At 37.1% G+C, this 22,564-nt stretch overlaps 1 protein-coding gene across 2 annotated transcripts in view; it reads left to right on the top strand.

The window, feature by feature from the left end:
- The window catches only part of PTPN12 (protein tyrosine phosphatase non-receptor type 12), a 78,215-nt gene that overhangs the window by 36,437 nt on the left and 19,214 nt on the right, over positions 1 to 22,564 (top strand). For both annotated transcript variants that reach the window (XM_055711333.1, XM_055711332.1), the window contains exons 3-11: positions 683 to 759; positions 2,092 to 2,187; positions 3,047 to 3,085; positions 4,862 to 4,933; positions 7,789 to 7,848; positions 10,952 to 11,094; positions 12,541 to 12,607; positions 13,227 to 13,304; positions 13,404 to 13,502. In XM_055711333.1, the coding sequence (XP_055567308.1) occupies positions 2,164 to 2,187; positions 3,047 to 3,085; positions 4,862 to 4,933; positions 7,789 to 7,848; positions 10,952 to 11,094; positions 12,541 to 12,607; positions 13,227 to 13,304; positions 13,404 to 13,502 (582 nt within the window). In that variant the 5' untranslated portion in view covers positions 683 to 759; positions 2,092 to 2,163. The remainder of the gene's footprint in view (positions 1 to 682; positions 760 to 2,091; positions 2,188 to 3,046; positions 3,086 to 4,861; positions 4,934 to 7,788; positions 7,849 to 10,951; positions 11,095 to 12,540; positions 12,608 to 13,226; positions 13,305 to 13,403; positions 13,503 to 22,564) is intronic.

Below are 22,564 nucleotides of genomic sequence, written 5' to 3'. Positions count from 1 at the left end.
AAAGGCTATTTTTAAGTCTGCTGAGGATTTTTGTCTAAAAAGATCTGCTGCTTTTTATAAAGCTTTCACTGAGACAGTCAGTAATGCTTGAGGCAGAAACTTGAAATGTAAAAACCCCCTAAATAAAGGAATCTGCTGCTTCTAGTTTAAAAGTACCTAGCCCAGTGTTTGGGGGATAGAAGTCAGTCTATACCTGAGCAATAAACTCCAGTGCACATTTCATGGTGTAATAGTTGATGAAGTCCTCCTTGGCAGAGACTTTTAAGACCTGCCAGCTGCTTTAACTATGCACTAGTATTTATTCTTTATGCTTTCTATGAATGTGCCTTTAATTCTGACCATCATGATTTATGTTAATATTGTGCAACTAAAAATTTGATGACTTCTGATCAACTGAATTTTGCCTCTTTGTAATTAATCACTCTTGGAATTTGAGTAACTGGTACTTTGTAAACTTGAGCATCAGAGGCATGTAGCAGCAGGAGCTATTCTGCTTATACCTACCTGAGTTGGTTTACTCGTAAATTAAATTGACTAGCTTGTGTGACTTATCTTTGGGGAACGTTCTTTAATGTTTAATTTCTTCTATGCATACAATATGTGTTATATATTATATTTACTGTTACAGATTGGTTTACATGTGTTGTAATTCTTTTTTTAAAAAAAAAAATTATTCTTACAGTTGATCATAGCCGGGTTAAACTGACCTTAAAAACTCCCCCCCAAGATTCAGACTACATCAATGCAAACTTTATTAAGGTATGGATTACTGTCTTAACAGTTCTTAGATTATTTTTAAGGTTTTATTTTGTATCAGTGCAGTTTTAATATAGCGTAAGATAAAAGAGAATTTAAAGCTGTGAGGGAAGATTTTTATTATGATCAGTAAATTTGCAAACGTGATGCCATTTATAGAGTAAATATTACAACTTTAAAAATTGCTTTAAGTGTCAGTATCATATAAAATACTTCATTTTAAAGTACCAGGCTGTCATGGTATGAGTGGTTTAGGTCAGGTTGCTTAAAGAATCTCCACTGAAGGGCTTGAGGGAAATGGATTTTATGTGAATTTGTGGAAATGTGACTGCACAAGATTTGACGACACAATTCACTCTACTATTTATTACATGGAGCAAATGCACAGAGGTAAATCAAACAGAAATAAAGTCAGAATAGAATTGGAAATAGGTTATAGAGATCAAAGCCATAAGAGGGTAAAGGAGATCTTCCCACTGAGTCATGAGGTTCAAAGTAGACCCCCTTGCTTTCTCATTTTATGACACAGACAAGCAAATTGGAACTTTATGCCATAGGAGAATTCAGATACCGATTATTTTAACAGTTGGTAGTGTTAAAAATACCGTATTTTGAGAGGCTGTTTTTAGGGATAATAAATGAGGCCTTTGACACAAATTGTCTATGTTAATATGCACTTCTTGCTGTTCATGGCAGAAGTGTGGCAATGGAATTATATTCAACATTCTTAAAGAGAAACCACAATTTGGCTAAAAGCCTGTTACACTTTTGTTTCAAAGTGTGAATATCTTTGGCTTTCCTTGTAGCCTTATTCTGGTGCTGTTTCTGCACAGTAATGTTTATTCAGAAACAGGTGTTCTTATAAACCTTATTCTCAAATGTTTAGCTTGAAAAGCTGAATGTAAATGTCTTCCAGCTTTATATAAAATAAATTTTAAAACTTGTTTTACTTGAAATGTGATATTACTGGAAGAAGGGAACTTAAATTTGTTGAAGGGGATGCTTTTTAGCAGAAAGATTTTGAAATTTTTGTTGTTAAATGTTTGAGTAACAAAATGTGGACTTAAAGGGCATCTTCAGAATCTGAACATGCAGAAATTTAATGTTTTCTGTTACAGTCTCTGGCAGCACAGTAGCTGTTGTAATCTTGGGCCCCCTTGAAATCACCAGCAAAATTCTCACTAATGTCAATGGCACTAATTTCATATTCACTCTTACTCTTACTGTTGAATCAAAAATAATTCTAATTTTGCATGATTATAACCTAAAGCCTTTCTTATTTGGTGCAGATAAGTTTTCTTTATAAACATTAATGGTTCCTTTGTGCAATCCTAGGGAGTACATGGGCCAAAAGCATATGTTGCTACGCAGGGACCATTAGCAAATACAGTAATAGACTTCTGGAGGATGATATGGGAATACAATGTTGCTGTAAGTACCTACTTAAAAACCAGAATTCGGTATTGCCCTATTTCATGGCACAATGATTGTACCATTACCGAAATTGTTGACAGTGATTTAGTCCATTGACTTCTCAAATCTTGACTCTGACTTAATGTGGACTAACAAAATGAGATACAGAAGCAGCATGTGGAAAAAAAAAAAGTGCCTACCTTTCTACTTAAGCTAAATTTGGTTTACTTACTGTTTTATATATTCTACATCTGTTTAAAAAGCGATTGTCAGGAGTCAACTTTGAAGTACTGTTAAAATCACATATGTTCAACAAATTATTTCTGAAAATATTTTTTTGCTTTATTAGACACTTAAGTCATGGTTACTTATTGTAACAAATAGCTTACCTGTTGGTGCATTTTTATTGTGCTGTTCATGTTAATGTATCTGAAATAGCTTCCCCCAAGAAGTTTGATTCTTGTTTTTTAGATAAGTTTTTGCACCTTTTTTATGTAGTCTATGTCATTTTAGGTAAATATAGTTATTTCTTCCAGTTAGAAAATGGTTCTATATTTTTGTTATTAAGTTCAGACTCCATAGTCAGGCTGAATAAATAAATAACGTGTTTGTACAGGATTACAGTGAGTTCAAATTAAGTAACCTTGAAACGTTGTATTAGTGTTGTAGATCATTTTGTCCAGGATAAAGCTTGGATACCATTTTAGAATTTAAAGGAGTATGCATCTGCCAGTAAGAAAATAGTATTAACTAGTCTCTTCAGTAGTAACCAATTAAGGAGTAACAGTAGCTGCCCAGGCAGAAACAAGCAGTAAAGCGTTGGTGAAGTTACTCCATCTAAAACTTGCTAATTTCAAGCATTTTTTTTTCTTTTCAGATAATTGTAATGGCCTGTCGAGAATTTGAAATGGGAAGGGTATGTATGCAAAACTGAATGAGCATTGGCTGTGCAGGCAGTATGCCAATGCCTGTGAGGCTTCATGTGCCAAATCCATAACTGTAAAAATAATCTGCAAGGTTGAATGAGAATGGCTATCCTTATATTAGTATGCACAGAAAATAGTGAGTGTGACAGCTTTTCTTTGCTCCATTTATAGTGTTACGTTATTATTTAGATGTCCTCATAGTGGAATAAATATATGTGTCTGTGTGCAGAAGTGTATCAATGGTTTCTTTCTGATCATGTTAGTATGGAAAAAAATCTTGCTCTTTGTGGGATATAGGCCAACTATCAAAACCCAGAGTCCTTCAGAATTTCCTGTTAACTCATACAGGTGCAAAACCAGCCTGTCTTTTAAATATCCACAGTATAGGGGCCAGCCCTGTTTAATGTCTTCATCAACGATCTGGACGAGGGGACCGAGTGCACCCTCGGTCGGTTTGCAGGTGACACCGAGCTGGGGGCAGTGCTGACCTGCGGGAGGGCAGGGGGCTCTGCAGAGGGGGCTGGGCAGGCCGGGCCGATGGGCCGAGGCCACTTGTAGGAGGTTCAACAGGGCTCAGTGCCGGGTCCTGCCCCTGGGTCACACCAGCCCCGCGCAGCGACGGGCTGGGGCAGGGGGCTGGGAACTGCCTGGGGGGAAGGGCCTGGGGGGGCTGGGTGACAGCCCTGGGCAGGAGCCAGCCGTGTGCCCGGGGGGGCAGAAGGCCAGCAGCGTCCTGGCTGGCATCTGAAACAGTGTGGCCAGCAGGGCCAGGGCAGTGACCGTCCCCCCGCACTGGGCACTGGTGAGGCCGCACCTCGAACACGGGGTTCAGCTTTGGGCCCCTCACTTCAGGAGGGACGTTGAGGGGCTGGAGCGTGTCCAGAGAGGGGCAACGCAGCTGGTGAAGGGTCTGGGGCACAAGTCTGGTGAGGAGCAGCTGGGGGACCTGGGGCTGTTCAGCCTGGAGAGGAGGGGGCTCAGGGGGGACCTTACTGCTCTCTACAGCTCCCTGACAGGAGGCTGTAGGCAGGTGGGGGTCGGTCTCTTCTCCCAGGTAACAAGTGATGGAATGAGAGGAAACGGCTTCGAGTTGCACCAGAGTAGGTTGAGGTTAGATATTAGGAAAAATTTCTTCCCTGAAAGGGTGGTCAAGCATTGGCACAGGCTGCCCAGGGAGATGGTGGTATCACCATCGCTGGAGGTGTTTAAAAAATGTGTACATGTGGTGCTTAGGGAGATGGTTTAGTTGTGGACTTGGCAGTGCTGGGTGAATGGTTGGACTTGATGATCTTAAGCGCCTTTTCCAACCTAAGTGGTTCTAAGATTCTAAATGTCTCTGCTAAATTCTGACCTGAGGGGAAAAAAAAAAAAAAATGGCCCAGAATTGTGAACTCCAAGCTTTCTCAAAAGCTAAATTAGCTCTCTTTGCCTCCCTCTGTATGATGTGTGCTTGTGCATATGTAGGCAGTCTTATTTTCATACCTATAAGTTCATGTCCTAATTTACAAAGTGTCTTTTGGCTATATTAATTGGTAATCTAGGGGTTTGGCTTTGGTGGATTTTTTTTTTTTTGGTGTCCAAAAGAAAAGACATTTTACTATCTTAAAAGAAGTCCAGCAAGGCACCAGTAGGCAGATGGTAAGGCAAAACACCAAATAAGAGAGAGAATAAGGCATTTGAGGTTATCGTTGTGTCTACTCTGCTTCTGTTAATCATCATTTTTCAGTACTACGCATGAATTAAATTAGTGTTCTTTGCTTTAACAGAAAAAATGTGAACGTTACTGGCCTCTGTATGGAGAAGCAGCTGTAACGTTTGGACCATTTCGTGTTTCTTGTGTAAGTATAAAGCTTTAGAAATTAATTTTGGAGTATTTAATGCTTTTATAACTTAAAATAACTGTTCAACTAATAGTTTGTATTACTAAACAAATGCTTGTTTAATTGTTTGGTACCAAATTTTACACAAAGACTCTCAAAGGAATGTAGTGGAAAACAATGTGTGTGTTTAAGCTGTGTGGTTGTGTTGGTTTTTTTTTTAAATCCTTCATGATTTTGTAATTTTTTTTAAGTAGGAAACTTGTGTGTCTCGGTCTTGTATCTTTTTATGTATCATTTCTTCAGCTTTACATGATGTGATTTTGAATGTACCATACTTAAGAAATCAAATAATATTTGTATGTGTTGTTTCTGTCCATTATGACTTGCGTGTTCCAGATGTGCACGAGTAATGACAGTAACACTGGAACAGGCGATTTTCTTTAAGTTGCATGAAGAAAGAAAATGGAAACTAAACTAAATTTCTTCACTTGTTTCTGTTGGTAACAGATACAGGTTTATTTGAAAATACTTCCTTTGTTTCTATTGTTGCCTTTAAAATCAAACCAAAAATGAATAGCAGATCACCATGAGGTCTGAATCTTTTCCTGGAGAGGTCGCTGGGGGATAACTGTCAAGTAAGCTATGATTCCAGAAAGATGGAGGAAACCTTGAAAGTTTGTCGCACGTTGTGTTTGTGTTATCAGGAGTTCTGATTGCTGAGCTTAAGTACTAGGGCCTCTTCCAGGTCTGATATTTGCTCATAAATCATAACAGAAGGGTATCAGGCAGATTAATAGGCAGGAAGGGGGACCATGGATGTCTGCTACACCAGGCACAGTAGGGAATTGAAAGTAATTCTTTTGGCAGCTGTCATCTTGGCATCGCATGAGATGGGTGTGGGTTTCTGCAATCACCTTTCCTTGGTAGTGAAAAGTCATAGTGCAATCACCATTTCACAAAAGGGGACCGCTTACATACCAGAAATTCACTTCATGAATTGGGAAGTTTTCAGGGTATGAGTGAGGATATATGGTATGTGGGAGCATAGCCACCAAAATCAATATGGTTAGCATTCCTTACGTGTGGGATAGCATCCAGTTTCCTCTGTACACACCTGTTTATGTATCTTTATTCCCTCTGGCCTATCACATTGTGTTCAATGACTGCCTAATTACTTAGGGGAAGAGAACAGAAAAAAAGCCATATATAGGGTGATCCTTCTTGTATTTGCTGTCAGCTTCCAGCAGCAGACTAACAGGACTTCCTTAATTGGATGTTGCCTCTGGATTATCAGTATTTTTATAATGCAGTGGATGATGAATTTGTCAACTTTATTTTTGAGTTATGATTTTCGTCACTTACTCTTTCTGACATTCACATCATTGTGTTGTTGGAGGAAAACACTTCTTCATGTCTTTATGTTTAATCTTGCCACCTGGTAGTTTAATCAGGTTCTATTATGTTCTATTAGTTACTATTCGGATATGAACAAAACCTGGCATTGAAGTGTTGATTATAACTGTCATCAGTATAAATTATCTTACTGTAACTTTTTACACTGCAGTTCATGATTGGCCTTTGCCTGCTCACTTACTCTAATACAGTGGAATTGTTCCATTCCAGATTGATCTCAAAACTATTTTGTTTAGTTTTTTTCCTTCTCCTTAATTCAGATGTACGTGGGTTTGGATGTGAATTGCTGCTGTCTTCTAGCCGAAATGTTTTAAGGTGCTCAGAAAGAGCTAGCATGCCAGTTTATCAAGCTATTCCTAATACTACTTTGAAATAGCCTACGAAGAATTAAGTACGCTTCAAGTTCATCTTGTCAAGAAAGCATATACTTAGAAATTTTGGTCTGTAAAGATTCCAAGTACCCTTTGCCTACCTTAATTTGATTTAAAAATTGACTTGTGAGTTTGTTTTTTTGTGGGTTTTACTTTTGGGTTTTTACCCTGTACCTAGTAAGTGGTGGTTGCATACCTGGTAAGTATTAGAGAAAAGGAATTGTGTGTATGTTGTATTTGACATCTGAGAATGTCTTATCTTTGGATACAATGATGTATATGGGCTCCATTAGCTGCTAGTTAGGCATTATCTCCTTTAAACCTGTAAAGTGTTGCAATTGCTTTCTTGATTGGTAAATGGTAAAATCCCAGTAGCCGATGGGAACATGTTAAAGCATATGTGCAGTCTCCTAAATTCACTGTGGAAGCTGTAACGCTAAGCTTTTGAATGCATCTTCAAATTGTGATATTACTGATATTTTAGGTACAGTAATATTGTTTGGTGTCTACAGCATAAACTTTCCTTGATGTTCCAAAGGCATATTTGAACATCCCAGGAGCCTAGAGACTGCTTTTTGACCACAACGAAGATAATTACAATGATCCATTCAGATGCATCCTTAAGTGAAAATAATAAGGGGTGTGTGTGTGTGTGTGGAATGAAAGATGTCATAGGATAAAGTGATTAGAGGCTGAAGTTTATACAGCAGGAGTGTTATAGAAGGATGGCTGTGGGAGGCAATCTGTACATTAAATATAAATTTATGGAGAAAAAAAAAGAAAAGGGAGTACTTTGAAATACTCTTACAAGGTTTACTGTTGGTTTCAAGACCAGGCTAGACACTTACTGGTTGAAAACTCCCATTTTTATTTTAAGTAAAAGTGACATCTTCCACAGTATCTTTTGTAGCAAGCTAAGTTGCTGCTGTTTTAAAATCAGTGTTTTGATTGCTCATCTTTTGGGGAAATTGTAGTACAAAACCAGTACATTAAGACACCTGAGTTTAAAGTTTGGGTTTTTAGTTATAATCTGTGTGGTGTATATTAATCTTTTTTTTCCCCAATTTATTACTGTTTTCTCATGTTTAGGAAGCTGAGCAAGCAAGAACAGATTACTTCATTAGAACATTATTACTTGAATTTCAAAATGTAAGTATATGATCATGTCTGGTGCCAACAAGCGGTTGCTCAAAGGTTTCTGAAATGATACAATGAAGGAAGCTCCTGAAAATATCTTCACTTTTTTAGTTCTGTATGTAAAGCATCAAGTTTAGAAGTGATGTTAAAAGCTTAGCGTCTAAGAAAAGAGTAGTGAAACTGTTTCCTTGTCTTTTATATATGTTCTTGTTTAGCCAAAGTTGTGTGATGGTCTTCAATATCATGTGTTAAGAACTACAAAGCTACTGTCACCCTAGGAGAATTTCGCTGTTTACCTCAACTAAAAATACCATGACAAACTGAATCAGACTTTTTGTTTGTTTGTTTTTTAAAAAAAATCAAACAAACTTGCCATCTGTTTCCTCTAACTCCACCTGGTTAGCTTCTTTTTGGATGAAGTCTGTGTGCTTGTTAGAATTTGCCCTATACTTATTGTCATTGTTTTACAATGTTAAAAAGACACTTCTTATGTCCATTTCTATATTTGTATTGCCAAATAAATAAAGCAAGAATGACGACAACTTAGTGGTATTTCCCCTCCACCCCCAAAGTTTCTCATTCTAGCTTGTAAAAAGTCACTCTTCTTGTAATTGAAATACATGTAAAAATATGGAATGTTCTCGATTAAACTGAGTTGCACTGTCTTTTTGCTGGGGGAACTTTTGGATGGGGGAATTGTATGTAGCATATTCAAGGGTCAAGATAGAAATGTACTATTAAGAGTGAGCTCAAGGCTTTGGAATTCTTGAAGATTTGATATCCTAGTGTTCAATATGTAGAATTGGCTTACCAGACAAGTATTTGGTAAACCTGTTTATTTCCACTGTTTGTTAAGTTGGCAACTGTAAGTGGTTACAATTAGTCTCTTTATGGAAGAAATTGAGTTTATTCATCTCAGTGAAAACTTGTGACGCAAACTACTGTAAAACATGAGACCTACTTCATAAACTGAGTATGTTATGTTAATTGTGGAAATTGTCATATTTTCAGTGAAATGAAAAGCACTTGCATTTTCATGTAACTGTTAAGAATGGATGATTTAAGCTTTTCTTGCAAACTTATACATAAGCGTCAGGTTTGAGGTGACTTGATTTGTCTGCAAAGCAACTGTCAGTAAGTGTAGAGCTGTCCTAGAAAAACATGAAGGTTAACTGATGAGATGTCAAAAACCCCAAAGCAGAATTTAATTTAATTTTATTTTAATTTAATTTAATATTACTTTTAATACCTGAATAGCATGAGAACCGGTTACTTCAGAAACTAGTTAATTTGTTTTGCTTGCATATACTATACATGCAAATCATGTTTGACCACTTCCCTGAGTTCTGTTCCGGTTAATTTTAATAGTTTGTATAAGATACCTGTGTACTACATAAAACTTAAGTAGTAACAAAAAGCTACAATTTGTGCCATGGTTTTGATCTTAGCAAAGAGCCCAAAGTTTCTGTTCCTTTAAGGAGTATTGTAATTGAAAGAATTAACAAGATAGGTTGATATTGAACTTATGTGGCTGATAAAACTATCTTTCTTCAGACTTAACCTTTGCTTCAGGATTTCTGTGGGCATACAGAAAACCCACATTTTGGTAATGAGTTACAGATTTCATCTTACTTTGAGGAATTCTAAGTGTAGAACTGGGGAGGAAAAATAGGTATTTGTGGTATAGAGTAATATCCTTTTAAGTTCCTTCTCTGGTTTTCCAGAATAACAAAAAGTTTTGTCACTTCTTTAAACTTTTTGATGGAGAATCATACAAAATACTACACAAAAGAATTTTAAAATTCATTTAAATATACAAAGTTACTTTAGTTTCTATGAGGAAAACCAGTTTGAAACTTGAAGATTATTTTAAGCTAAAACATCAGGTTCTTTCTTAAAAAGTGGCAGTAAAAAAGGACTATGAAGACTCCTTTTCATTTTTAGTTTCCATATAAAAAGCCTAAATTTGAATAATTCTTTTTCCTGGCAGTTCTGCTAATGTGAAAAATCACTGGGTTTGTCTCTTTTAATCTAATTAAGTTAGTTCTTGGTGGGCCTTATTTAGGCAGCGGTAAGTTTTCTTCCTCCTTACTGATGAGGTTTTACATAATCAGTTGGATTTTTAAAATGCCTTTTCTTAGGCTGGATTTTCTCTTGCTTTTACTAGCTACAGTGTTTCCACAAGTCTGGCAAAAGTAAAGCATCAAAAATAGTTTGTTCAATTGGAAGATGATATACATTTCCATGCTCAAGGGGCCCACTATGTTGCTTCTCAAATAACGACGTAGAAGGTAGCATAGGTCTTGAAACTTGCAACCTGTAACGTTGATCAAAAAAGTCATATGCTTCTCTAGGACATTACTTTGAGGGCATACGAGAATCCAGAGGTGTGACAACAGTGTGGAAAGGTGCAGTAGAACTAGTTGTATTGCAGATGATTTAGGTAATAGTGAGAAAGAGGATTTGGCCTTTCAGGGATTTAGGTAGCTGAGTGATTAGGCTGTTCCAAAGCTTGCTTCTTAGTTGTCTTTTAGTACTTCTGTAATATGAGCTAAATAGAACAAAAGTGTACCTGCTGTTGTTGCAAGTGTGATCGGTGTTTAGATACCACCTGAATTATTTCTCTCACTTTCTTAATTTCCTTCTGCATGTGAATGTACACACTTCATTTTGTAATGTGACAAAACAGTAACTATTCCCTGCCCCCCATTTTTTTTTAATGTAAGTTACTGGAGTATGATTGGAGAAAGAACCTTTCATGGTGGACTTTCCCTTTCTTTCTCTCTTTCGAAGTTTTAGACTGTAAGGACAGAGAATCTTCTAACACAGTTCAATGTTGTAGGACTTTTAACCAATATATTATAGAGAGGGGCTTGTGTGAACTGCCCCATAGTTCTTTCTTCTGTGCATTAGCAGCACTCAAAATACCACAGCGTTTGCCTTGAGTTTTTCTAAGTGGTATAAGCTGTAAGTTTGGGGGTTTTTAATAAAGTAAATGGCTTTGCTTGTCCACACTTTATCATGGAAAAAGTGAAAGTTCATTGAACTAATTATCTCATGCAAACTCCTCAAATATGTGTTATCATTAATGCATTTCCCCCTCCTTTTCCCTTAGGAGACTCGTAGTGTATATCAATTTCATTATGTTAACTGGCCTGACCATGATGTCCCTTCATCTTTTGATTCTATTCTGGATATGATCAGTTTGATGAGAGAATACCAGGAACATGAAGATGTACCAATCTGCATACACTGCAGGTATCAAATATATTTAATTTTTAAGTTTATATACATTTAAATTTTTTTTGAAGTCTAGGCTTTTGGTATGAGATGAAGTAGTTTGAGTCTAAATCAGTAGTTAGTTTCCTAAAAAGGAATATTTCTTCATGTCAAAACTTGGCTCAAAATCAGTCTTCACTGTCTTAAAACGCATGACAGTGAAATTTTGCTTCTACTTCAGTTCAAGACAGAATATCAATCAGAAGAGATTTAGTCTTTGAAGGGGAAACAATTTTGTGGTTCTTAAGACATTTAAGTCCTCATTAGGGCAAAACAGACTTTGAAGATCACTGCAAATCAGGTCTGGGAGTCAAGGTTCCATTTTCAGTTGGAAAGACTACATGGCAGGTACATCACAACCTAAGCACTCTTCTACCTGTCTTCTAGTATAACAAAAAATATTTCTAATGAGCAGGCTGTAGATTCTGGTTGGTAAGTCTTTGCTTCTGAGCAGCAGTTTCATCTTGGATCTGAAATATGGCGAACAGAAGGACTGTTGAAGCTAAACTGCCATAAAAGTGTTTTGGTGAATTGACAATTTCCGACAGTAAGTCTGGAAAGTTCTTGCCTATGATATTTGATGCTTTTTTTAAGCAACAAAAGTTAATGCATTATATATCAGAATAACTGAATTCAGATTCATAAGCCAGGTAATGTTAGATTGTTGGGGCTTATTAACTGTTTAGAACTTGGTTATTCTCTTAAAGTGTATAGAAATATATTGTCTTTAGCTGCCTTCTTTTTCAGCTTGTCATTTTAAAGTAATCGAGGTCCAAAAGCATAAGAAACTTACTTAGCACTGAAATCCATTTCACTTTGTCCTATTTCTCTTGAATGTCAATGTTGTAAAGAACCAACATTCACGACTGCAGTGTAAATATAATGTAACAAGTATACATGTGTTAAAACTCTTTGTGTAAAATAGAGAAATTCATACTGCTAGGTAGGATAAAAGTGATAGTTCGCTATCATTTTTATAACTTTCAGATTTAAGTTTTTTTAATAACAAGAAGAAAATACAGAGATGATACTAAATCAGAAAAATGTGGGAAATCTTTAAAGGTATTCTGTTCTGTCATTTAACATATCTATCATTAAATTTTGACATCCTTACTGTTGTAGCAGTGGTCACTAGGAATAGTGCGACAAAAGTGGGAATAAAAATGTCAGCATTGAAGCATCTTTCATGATTACAGTTCCAACTGGCTATGAAAAACTTGCATTAAAAATGTCAATGCTCCATTTTGCATTTTTCACTGTTAATTTTTTCATTTTTAAGACATTATAGTGTCAGATTGAGTTTAAAATGATAATTGAGAAATTTTGATATTTGTTTTCACGTGGACTCTGGAAACATAAAGCGTATAGTGTATATTTAACCAATTAAAATAATTTCTAACATACCGTAACTGTTTATGTTCATAGTGCAGGGTGTGGAAGAACAGGAGCTATTTGTGCCATAGATTATACATGGAATTTGCTTAAAGCTGGGGTAAGGAATCTTAAAAGAGCGGATTTTTTTGTCATTCTGTCATTTTATAACAGTGATTGAGCTCTTGAATGTTCTAGAAGAGTAAAATGTTTAAGACCAGAACTTTTTTGACAGGTTGACGTTTGGTTTCATTGCATTCATGCTTCAGTATGTACTTCATTTCCTTTGACAGCAAGCTTATACCTAAAAAGTCACTGTAAAATTACAGATTTATAAAATATATTTCAATATAAAGTGGTTTTTTAAATTCAACTTTATCAACATCTCTGCTGATCTTGCAGCTCTTGAGGCCTGATACTTGAAATATACAGGGATAACTTAGTTTTGGGATTTTTCAGTTGTGAAGCATCATTAATGTTGCAGTGTCATATTAAAGCTTTCATTACATGTCTAATTTTCAAAATACTTGAAATGCTCTCATCTGTTCTAAATCAAATGTTTAAAACCAGTTCTGGAGAGTAATTGCTTTTTTAAAAAAAATCTTCATAGCTGCAATGTAGAGAGAACAGATTTGCTTTACCTACAGAAGCTAAACGTACTTTTGGATGTCTAACGGCTTTTGTATTGCTGTTCTGACAAACGGTTTTGTCAATGTAGTTGACTTTCTTCTATGTTTCAGAAAATTCCCGAAGAATTCAATGTATTTAATTTAATACAGGAAATGAGGACACAGAGGCATTCTGCAGTACAGACAAAGGTATAGCTTGTTTTGAAATAAATCTCTACAAAGAATGATGGTATATTATCATATGATAAAGATCTTGCGCACTAATTTTTATCTGGTAATCTACTATAGGAGCAGTATGAACTTGTCCATCGAGCCATAGCACAACTGTTTGAAAAGCAACTGCAAAAATACGAAAGTTGTGCAGATTGGAAGATTGCAGATGGAGTGGTAGGTGTCTCTCCTCTATGAGTTGAAGCTGTTGGCTTCTGATAAAGATTTTCCTTTACAGTCTATTTTTTTAAATTTATTGTGAGGCACGTACAAAACTTGTTTGGACTACATGTGGGTTTTTTTGCCGAGTAGGGACACCTAGCCTGTGCTGAACTTACACTGAGGACTTGGTTTTAGAAGTAGAGTCAGATAATTAAAGGAATATTTACCATGTATAACAAATGCAATTGCAATGGGGGAAGCAATTCTAGTATGGATGAAATGCAGGACTTAAATATTTCAAGTTGTGAAATGTGCCCTTGGTGAGGTGGCAGTAGTTGACAGCTGGTCTGTTGCTTTGATTGGCAGTACTTACCCCAATTTTGATACATTGGCAGCAAAAGAAATTTTGTTGAAGCCTGAGCTGCTGCAAATTACTTGTTAACCAGTGTGATAAAAAGAAAGCTAAGTAAAACTCCAGCCTGCATATACATATATATACACATAGAATTTATCTATATACACATATGTGTATTTATTTTTATCTGATCTCTGTTTAGGTTAAACTGTCTTGAGAGGGAAAAACTTAATGGAATTTTTCTTTTCTTCCTTCTCCCCAGTGTGATGTTGGGCCCAATTTTAAACCAGCCAATAAGCATTAATGTGACACTGGGCTATTACACGCTGTTACGGGCTGCCTTGGTCTTGGCCCAACCCAGCTTTGATGTAGTTGAGCAGGACTAAAAGTGCCTTTGATAGGAAGCTTCATACTGTACCCTTTTAATAAAGGAAATGAAGAAAACCGTGGAAAAATAATATTCTTCATTAGTAATCATAGTGTTTGAGGATTTTTCTGTCTTTTTAAGGTTTAAATTTTTTTTCCCCCTTTTTTATGTTTAGATATTTTTTTCTTGGCTATGAATGGGCACCAAGTTAAAAATGGCTTTTTGGATCCATATATTCTTTCTCTCACCCACAGTCCAGAACTGTGTACCATGCTTTATCCTTGCACTGTATTTTGTTTTTGCAGTAACTTTATCTGTCCCTTCAGTATCCTATTGGTGTAGGTCCTGTTGCTCTCTAGAGGTATGAGAGTTGTATTTTCAGGACCATTTGAAATATCTGGAAGCAGTTTTAAATCTGCCTTTATTAATAAGTAGCCTTTTAATTTTAGGGCTATAGCTATTCTATACTGTGCTTTCTAGGAAGCCTAAAATGTTTTTCATTCTTAGAAAAAAGGCATATACCCTTCTGTTAACTCCTAAGAATTTATATCAGTTCCTGCAATAAGGTCTTTAGTTATGACAAGAAACCTGATGGACTAAGTGCAATATGTATAGGGCAGGCTCTTTTAATGTTACTGGTTTGATAATCAGCCTAGCTGATCTGTGAATTTTCATTTACTTCTGAATGATCTCATTGTGCTGGAAACGAGGCAAAATGAATTTGTCACTCTGACTAGATAGAGCCTTTTTTGCATTAGGAAATTATTCTTCTTCATATTGTAGCTTGAACACTTCTGCAGGAGGGTTGAGGTAAAAAGCCTTACAGGCGAAGAGTTTCTCTATCTAAAAATTCGGTACTTAAATTTGCTACTATTCATTTGTTAGGAAATTTGCCTTCAGGGGATTAACTGGTGTAGCTTAGCTTCTGTTTTAGTTTTACAAGGTAGTCTACCTCACATATCCAATTAAATATCTCCTTGTAGCTTTAACCTGATTCTCAAAACTTTGAGGCTTACTTGAGACAGTGTTTTTGCTATTCTGAAAAAGCTGGCTTTTTTCCTCCAAGGGTGTTACGTAGCTTCTGTTGTATATAATATCTGTTTTTTCCCAGAAATGTTGGGTGTTTTTAACTAAGATATATTCCAGAATGTTTGGCTTTGAAAAGGAAACAAACTGATGCAGAAAGTTTTCACACAACTTTATTACATATAATGTAATATCCTAAGGCTCCTTCCCAGATCTTACTCTGTCTGCAGGTGCTACAGCAACTGTGGAATGGTGTACATGTGAAGAGTTTTAATTATGTGAAGAGTTTTAATTATGTTTAGTGGAAACAATTCCAAATGAAAGAATGTGCCTTCTTTGGATATATTACTGTTATATGGGAGATAGTACTTAACTGAAGAGGAAAGTTTCTTTCATTTATTGTATTTTGATGGTACTCTGAAGAGTTGGAGTACTCTGTAAGGTTGGTTTCATGGTTCTGTTGTCCAATTGCTTTTCCCGTTTCAAGCAGCTTTTGAAATAAATTGTTATCTAAGCCTTGTAAGCAGTGTTTGCCAGTAACATCGCAGTAAAAAGTTAATCTGATTGGCAACGAGTAGCAGTATTCATAGGGAAGTAGCTTGGACGCAGTCCTGAACGTGTGTTCCTGTGAACTTGCCAGCTTTGCCCTGCTGGAAACAATACTGTAAAAAGTCAACAAAAACAACACATGCAGTGTTTGAAAATAGGTTTATCATAGGGTTAGAATTTCTATTAGCATTTGATAGAAGGATTCAAAACCATGTAGAAAATGCACATGTGATGTAACGTAGTAATTGTATGCTCTTGCCATATAATTAGTTATACGTATTGTGAATGTAGAGAACTACAAATGTGCTTAAAATAATGCTAATTATGTAAATGAAATTATATGAAGAAAAGCTTTCTTCAGATACCAGGCAGAGTACTTTCAGCAGTCCCCACAGTAGCCGAATTTCAGGGCAAAGATGAAACTGTTGCTCAGAAGCAGGTTTTTTCTGATAAGAAAAGACTCGGATGCTGAGTTTGATAATTGGAACTATTTTTCTCCCCCACACCCCCATAGTAGGACGCTTTTAAATTTGATAGACTCAGCCCCCTTCTCACTGAAACTCTTGATCATATCATCAAGTATTCGAAGTCATTAACTCTGCTTCTCACAATCAGTGGTTTTGTTAGTACTGTTGTGAAAATATTACACTTGGTGTTTGGAAGTTTTGAAACATGTGAGCTGATTAGTCTTGATCATCTGATAAGATACTGGTCAGGCTTGTATGAGTAGAATATTTTGTGAGTTATTTGAGGCATCTTTGTGATCTGAAGTGAAAAACCATAGTTGTCTTGGAAATCTGAATCAGATGGAATTCGATAAAGTTGGATGTTCTGTACGTAGAAAAAGGAAAATTGAGCGAAAGACAAAACAACAAAAAGTTTACTATCTTTTTAAAAATATTTCCTGTTGAATTTTGTCTCTTGACAGTAAAAAGCATGTTACAGTACTGCAAGTCCTTTATCTACCCTTATCCACTAACAGAAGCTTGTATTACTAAATACTTTCTCCAATATACGACGTTCCTAGTACTCTCAAGTATCTCTTGCATTTCTTCCTGTAGAAGTGACAGAATTCTGTTGCTGCGGTTGATAACACTTTTAGAAGCTGTGGAGGAATCAACTGCTATAAGAAGAATTGATGGTATTCAAAATGTTAGTGGTTCGGAAACTAAGTGAAAAGACTGCTGTTCAGGTTCTCTTTGCTGTTTTGCAGCTTGGAAAGAGATTTTTGGCCATTGCAGCATTCTAAAAAATCATATCTTCAGAGATATTTATCTTGCTGCCTAAGCTTGGAAAGTTTTATTTAATTTGAGTGTATCGTTTCTGTCTGAAGTATTTCTCATCCACTGATGCTCTGTGGTTCCCATGCTGCTTTATGATAAGGGCAAAAGGAATGCCTCAATTCCTTTTAAGGGAAACCAAGATATTACTTCTGCAAGAGCATTTGCAGTAAATTTGCTAGTACTTTACCAGTACAGAAGGCTTCTGAATGACATTAAATGTTTCCACTGTGAGTTCCAAAGTAAAATTATGCATTGTAATTCCTGGGCAGAAGACTTTGAATTGTAGGCAATGCCTGTGGAATCTCAGTATAAAACTGTGATCCTCTAATTGTTCCAAGTTAGTGACAGCTCTGTTTGGTGATTAAGCCGTTGGAGGAAGTAGGTGGGGAGAAGAGCCATCTTTGGGAGGTGACAGCACAATTTAGGTCACCTTAGGAAGTTTAATTCAGACGCTGCATCTGCCATGAGAATTCCTTGTTCCTCTGCATTACCACAGGAGCATGAGTTACCCTGTATTGCTGTAGACTAGATGTAATCTACACTAAATATTTAACTTTATGGTCTTTTCATTTGTTAATGTAGTCCTTTATAGATATACACACATTTCATATATATATATATATATATAAAAAATATGTGTGTGTAATTCAACAGAATACCTAGAAATTCTGAACTATGAGTATTTTCACTTAATCTTGGTAGCTGCTCCCTCAAATCAAAGAGGACATTGGAACTCTCAAACTGTTCAGGAGTTAATGCATATAGAGGTAAAGGTTGGGGAAAGCTCTTTTTCTTTTTTTTTTTTTTTTTTTTAACCCACTTATTATTAATGTTTTTGTTTCCTTATAGTGAGAAGCCTGCCACAGTAAGATAGGTATCATCTGTAAGAAAGCAGGGCGCTGCACCGAACACTTATTGACAGAATTGCACATTTGTCTGTATGATGACCCCTGTGAACTAAATATGTTGTCCTGGTTTTTATAAGCTGATGCTTTTTAAAATTGCATTTTGCGAGAGAATGCAACATCTGTCTAGAGAAGCAAGAGTGCTGACTGATGCCAGTAAGCTGTGATTAGGAAGGGTGGAAGGCTTTTTCTTAATATTGCCATCTGCTCTTCTCAAGGCATGCGTCCATCCCAGTGAAATACCCTATATTCACTTCTACAGTTGAGATTCCTCTGTTTTGCTCCATGCTAGTTGTTCTGCATGTTTGCTAGTTGACTTAATCTGATACATGACAGAAGGGGAAATCTGTGAGTTGGTATCACTCAAGGGTGCTCAAAATACTGGTTGTTCACTGTATTTTGTGACACAGAACTGAGAACAAGCAAGACTTGCTCTGAGCTTTCAGCAGGCCGTATTCCTTCAGTTAAAAGCAAGAAGAGATCCAGTAGTAACTGAGCACAATTACTTAAAAATGCTGCAACGCCATAGAGCTGATAATAAGTGCTGTTTTGTCTTGCATGGGTTAGTGCATTTGGTTACTACCTTAAACTTCTATCATCTTCAACTTTTGAAGTAAAAATCCTTTACTTATTGGGGAATGAGTTGCCTAAAGGTGAACAAAGCCTACACAGAAACGTAAGTCTGTTGAGCTAATTAAGCAAAGTAGTGAAATTACCTCTTTTTTGGTGATGGCAGTTCCTGTACCATTCTTGCTCCTGATTTAATTTAACTAGAGCAGAACTGATCTTGATTTTAACCTAATGCAGAAGTGAAAGCTTTTGAACACATATCTGCCTGAATTAGTGTATGAGGTTGGGATAACCACTGACTTCTAGGGTTGAATTAAAAAGTACCATTTTGTGTGTGTGTGTGTGTCTTGTTGTTTGGTTTGTGAGGGGGTTTTATTATTTTTTAAAGAATTGTCTCTGTGGTTGTAAACGTGCCTCAGACGTTTGAGTTTATACCCATTTTGCAAGGTATATGCGTATGTTTTATTACTAGTATCAAAAAATGGCAGTGCGTCTTCAGCTACTTCTGCCTGTGTCAACTAGCAACAGCTTCTTACTGTATAGAGTTCAGAAAAGCTCTGACAGATGGTAGCTTCCTAAATGGGCTCTTTCTTCTGCCTGTGAGAAAAACATATCTCAAGAAACATTCTATTCACAAACACTTCACTTTACAAACACAGAAGGATAGGGGTGCAGCTGCTGGTTTGTTTTCCAGACAAGTTAGTCTACACCACAGCCAACAGGCACACCCTTTCCCTTGCCAGTGCCTTTTAGAAAACTGAGTGCCTGAATAAGAAATCTGTTCCTCAAAACTTCTGTGCAGGCAGGACTGAACTGGAATAGTGTTCTGATCTGCTGTAGGATGGAGAAGTTGAGGAGGAACTCCTCCTGTGGAGTTTATGTCTTTCTAATGTCTCTCTGCCTTAGGAAACTTGGATGTGCTGTGGTGCTATAACAAGGCAAATAGCCCACTCTGTTCTTAGGATGAAGTTAGTTACTATCTCTAGTTACTAGTTCTTAAGATTAAGGAGGGCCCTATTAGTACAGCGTCAATGCATTTAGTGCTGTCCACAGTAATGACTACATATGGGAGAGATTCAGAGATCATTTTGCACAACTCGGGGAAGTGGGTAGAGGTATGACATGACTATTGAGCAGGAAACTGACTTGCTGCTGTTAGATTCCGTGAGCCTTTGACATCTTTGACACCAGCCTTCAGAGTAGTGTTCTGTCTGAATGTGGGCAATAAAATTCATTTTCATGTGTGTTAAGGGCAAAACAGTCTGTCTGATCACCCGATACCTGATGTTAAAAAGGCTTAGAAATAGCTTTCCTGCGTATTTGAGTAGAGGGGTCGAATGTCCACGTTTCCTGGTAATGTTTCATTCCATCAGTGGCTAGAAAAAAACCCCTCTGAAGTTGTATTTTTTTCCAGTTGGCATGTCTGCAGTAGTTTACAGCTACATTTTAAAAATTTTCTGAGCTCTTAATGTTTTTCAGTAAGTCAAGGAAAACTGACAAAGGACTTAAAAGGGTACCTTTGTTCCTAGATAAGATTGAGGGTCCTGCATTCAGTTGATGGATCAAGCATAGCATTCATAGTTGGTTTCTTTTTATTTTAGTATCTTATCAGTCAATTTTTTTCATTCTTTCTCTGACTTTTGGACACTATGTCTTGATGACAGCACTTTTTGCTGTGAGTAATTGTTAAGGTAGTGCTGATGCAATACGTTTCTGAAGGTAATTGGCTTGCAACCAGTGTTGTTCATTAAGAAGCTAGAATGATGCAACGCCCAGTACTTTAAACGTATTCAAACATAGTTCACAGTACGCTTCACTTTGAGAGGCAACCAGTGGATAATAATCATGTTGTACCTTACTGAACTAGGATCAGTTGACCTGATATGGCTATTAGTATTTTTATGCATTAGTCCAGGAAAACCAAAAATATTTTTTCATGGAAGTAACAGAGACTTAAAGAAACAATGTATTGTGACATAAATTAAAAAAAAAAAAAAAGAGCTATTTGCAAGTTGAGCAAGAGTGCTGTAATGTTGCAAACCTAAAGGCTCAGATTTGGAAACAAAAAGGGCAGAATTTGGTTTGCAGCAGAGGCTTTGTGTGTGGTCTGGATGTCTAAGTTCCAAATGTGCTCAGTGGAACCAGTTCTGTTACCTTTATCCCCAGCTTACTGGCTGGCTGCTCACTGGTGGATGAAAAGCCGGACATGAGCTGGCAGTGTGCGCTCACAGCCCAGAAAGCCAGTCATATCCTGGGCTGCATCACAAGAAGCGCGGCCAGCAGGTCGAGGGAGGTGACTGTGCCCCTCTGCTCTGCTCTGGTGAGAGCCCCCCTGCAGTGCTGCGTCCAGCTCTGGGGCCCTGGGCACAGGAAAGACACAGACCTGTTGGAGCGGGTCCAGAGGAGGCCTCAAAAACGATCAGAGGGATGGAACAGGTCTCCTATGAGGACAGGCGGAGAGAGTTGGGGTTGTTCAGCCTGGAGAAGAGAAGGCTCCGGGGAGGCCCTATAGCAGCCTTCAGTACCTAAAGGGGGCTTATAAGAAAGATGGGGGCAAACTTCTTAGCAGGGCCTGTTGTGATGGGACAAGGGGTAATGGTTTTAAACTAAAAGAGGGTAGATTCAGACTAGATATAAGGAAGACATTTTTTACAATGAGGATGGTGAAACACTTGAACAAGTTGCCTGTATACCATGCTAGATGTCCCGTCCCTGGAAACATTCAAGGTCAGGTTGGACAGGGCTCTGAGCAACCTGATCTAGCTGAGGATGGCCCTGCTTACTGCAGGGGGTTGACTAGATGACCTTTAAGGTCCCTTCCAACCCAAATAATTCCATGAAAACCAACCAACCTTGTTGGACTGCTGTGGGAGCTTCAGTTGTGGTCATGTAAATGTAAGTGGCTTTTATCTGCAAATTGAATCTCACTCAAAAAAAGAAAAAAAAAAAAGAAAAGATAGTTACAGCCAGTGGTCAGTGGGACAATGAACTTGCTGTGCAGTTTGCCTGGAAAGGGCCAACACAAAGCATTGATACAGAACAATAGGGTATTTCTGCTGGAGTACTTCTGGAATATTTTTTTGGATAACTAGTTAATGGAGGAGGTTAGTGAAAAACAAAGACTAAAAGATTTATTTTATTTTCTTCACAGGAAAAGCTTTACATAGTACACTGAGGAATACAGTTTGATAATAGACTCTTCCCACTAGCAGAGAGGGATATGACAACTGTTTTAAGGCTAGTAATGGAAATTAAAAACATGTAACTAATTAATCTAAATTTAAGTGAGGGTAGTTAGCAATTGAGAACTTAGTTATGGTTAATCTTCTAAAGCTGAAATTGCTTACCAAATTCAAATGCAACTATCATATTTAAAGCAGAAATTAACAGGGAATTCCCTTTGTAAGACCAGAGGTCAGTCTCTGTCATCCAGTCTGAACAGGTAGGCTGGCAGATAGTAGACCCTGGTGCATGAACCTGGTATTGTGCTTTGAAATACTTTACACAGATTTTAAATGTTTATGGTTCTTCTTTAAAATTGCTTTCCAAAAGAAAACTCCTGCAAGAAAAACCTTTAGGTAAAATGCATATTAAACTCAAGATAACACTAAGGTAGGTCCTTGTCGGTTTTGTTGAATCTTTGGCTGTGGCATGTGTATGGTAGTGGTTGACAGCTTTAGACTCTTGCGTGTTCTGGTTTTATTTTTATATATTTATACATATTTGTACCGAGTCTGGCTAGGTTGGAGTTAATGTCCTTCATAGGTGCTGTGTTTTAGATTTGTGACGAAAGCAGTGCTGATGACACACTAATATTCCAGCTATTCCTGAATGATATTTGCACAGTGTCAATGTTGCCTGTCAATGTCTGTGATCCCAGTGAACAGTCAGGGGTGTGTGCAAGAGGTTGGGAGGGGACGCAACCAGGCAGATGAACCAAACTAACTAAAGAGGTAGTCCATAACACCATATAAACATCATGCTCAGCAAGAAAGAGGAAAAGAGGGTGAGGTTAGCCATTT

The sequence above is a fragment of the Falco cherrug genome, chromosome 5 (genome assembly GCF_023634085.1).
Source record: "Falco cherrug isolate bFalChe1 chromosome 5, bFalChe1.pri, whole genome shotgun sequence".
Classification (NCBI taxonomy): domain Eukaryota; kingdom Metazoa; phylum Chordata; class Aves; order Falconiformes; family Falconidae; genus Falco; species Falco cherrug.
This window is presented reverse-complemented; position numbering and strand designations above follow the sequence as displayed.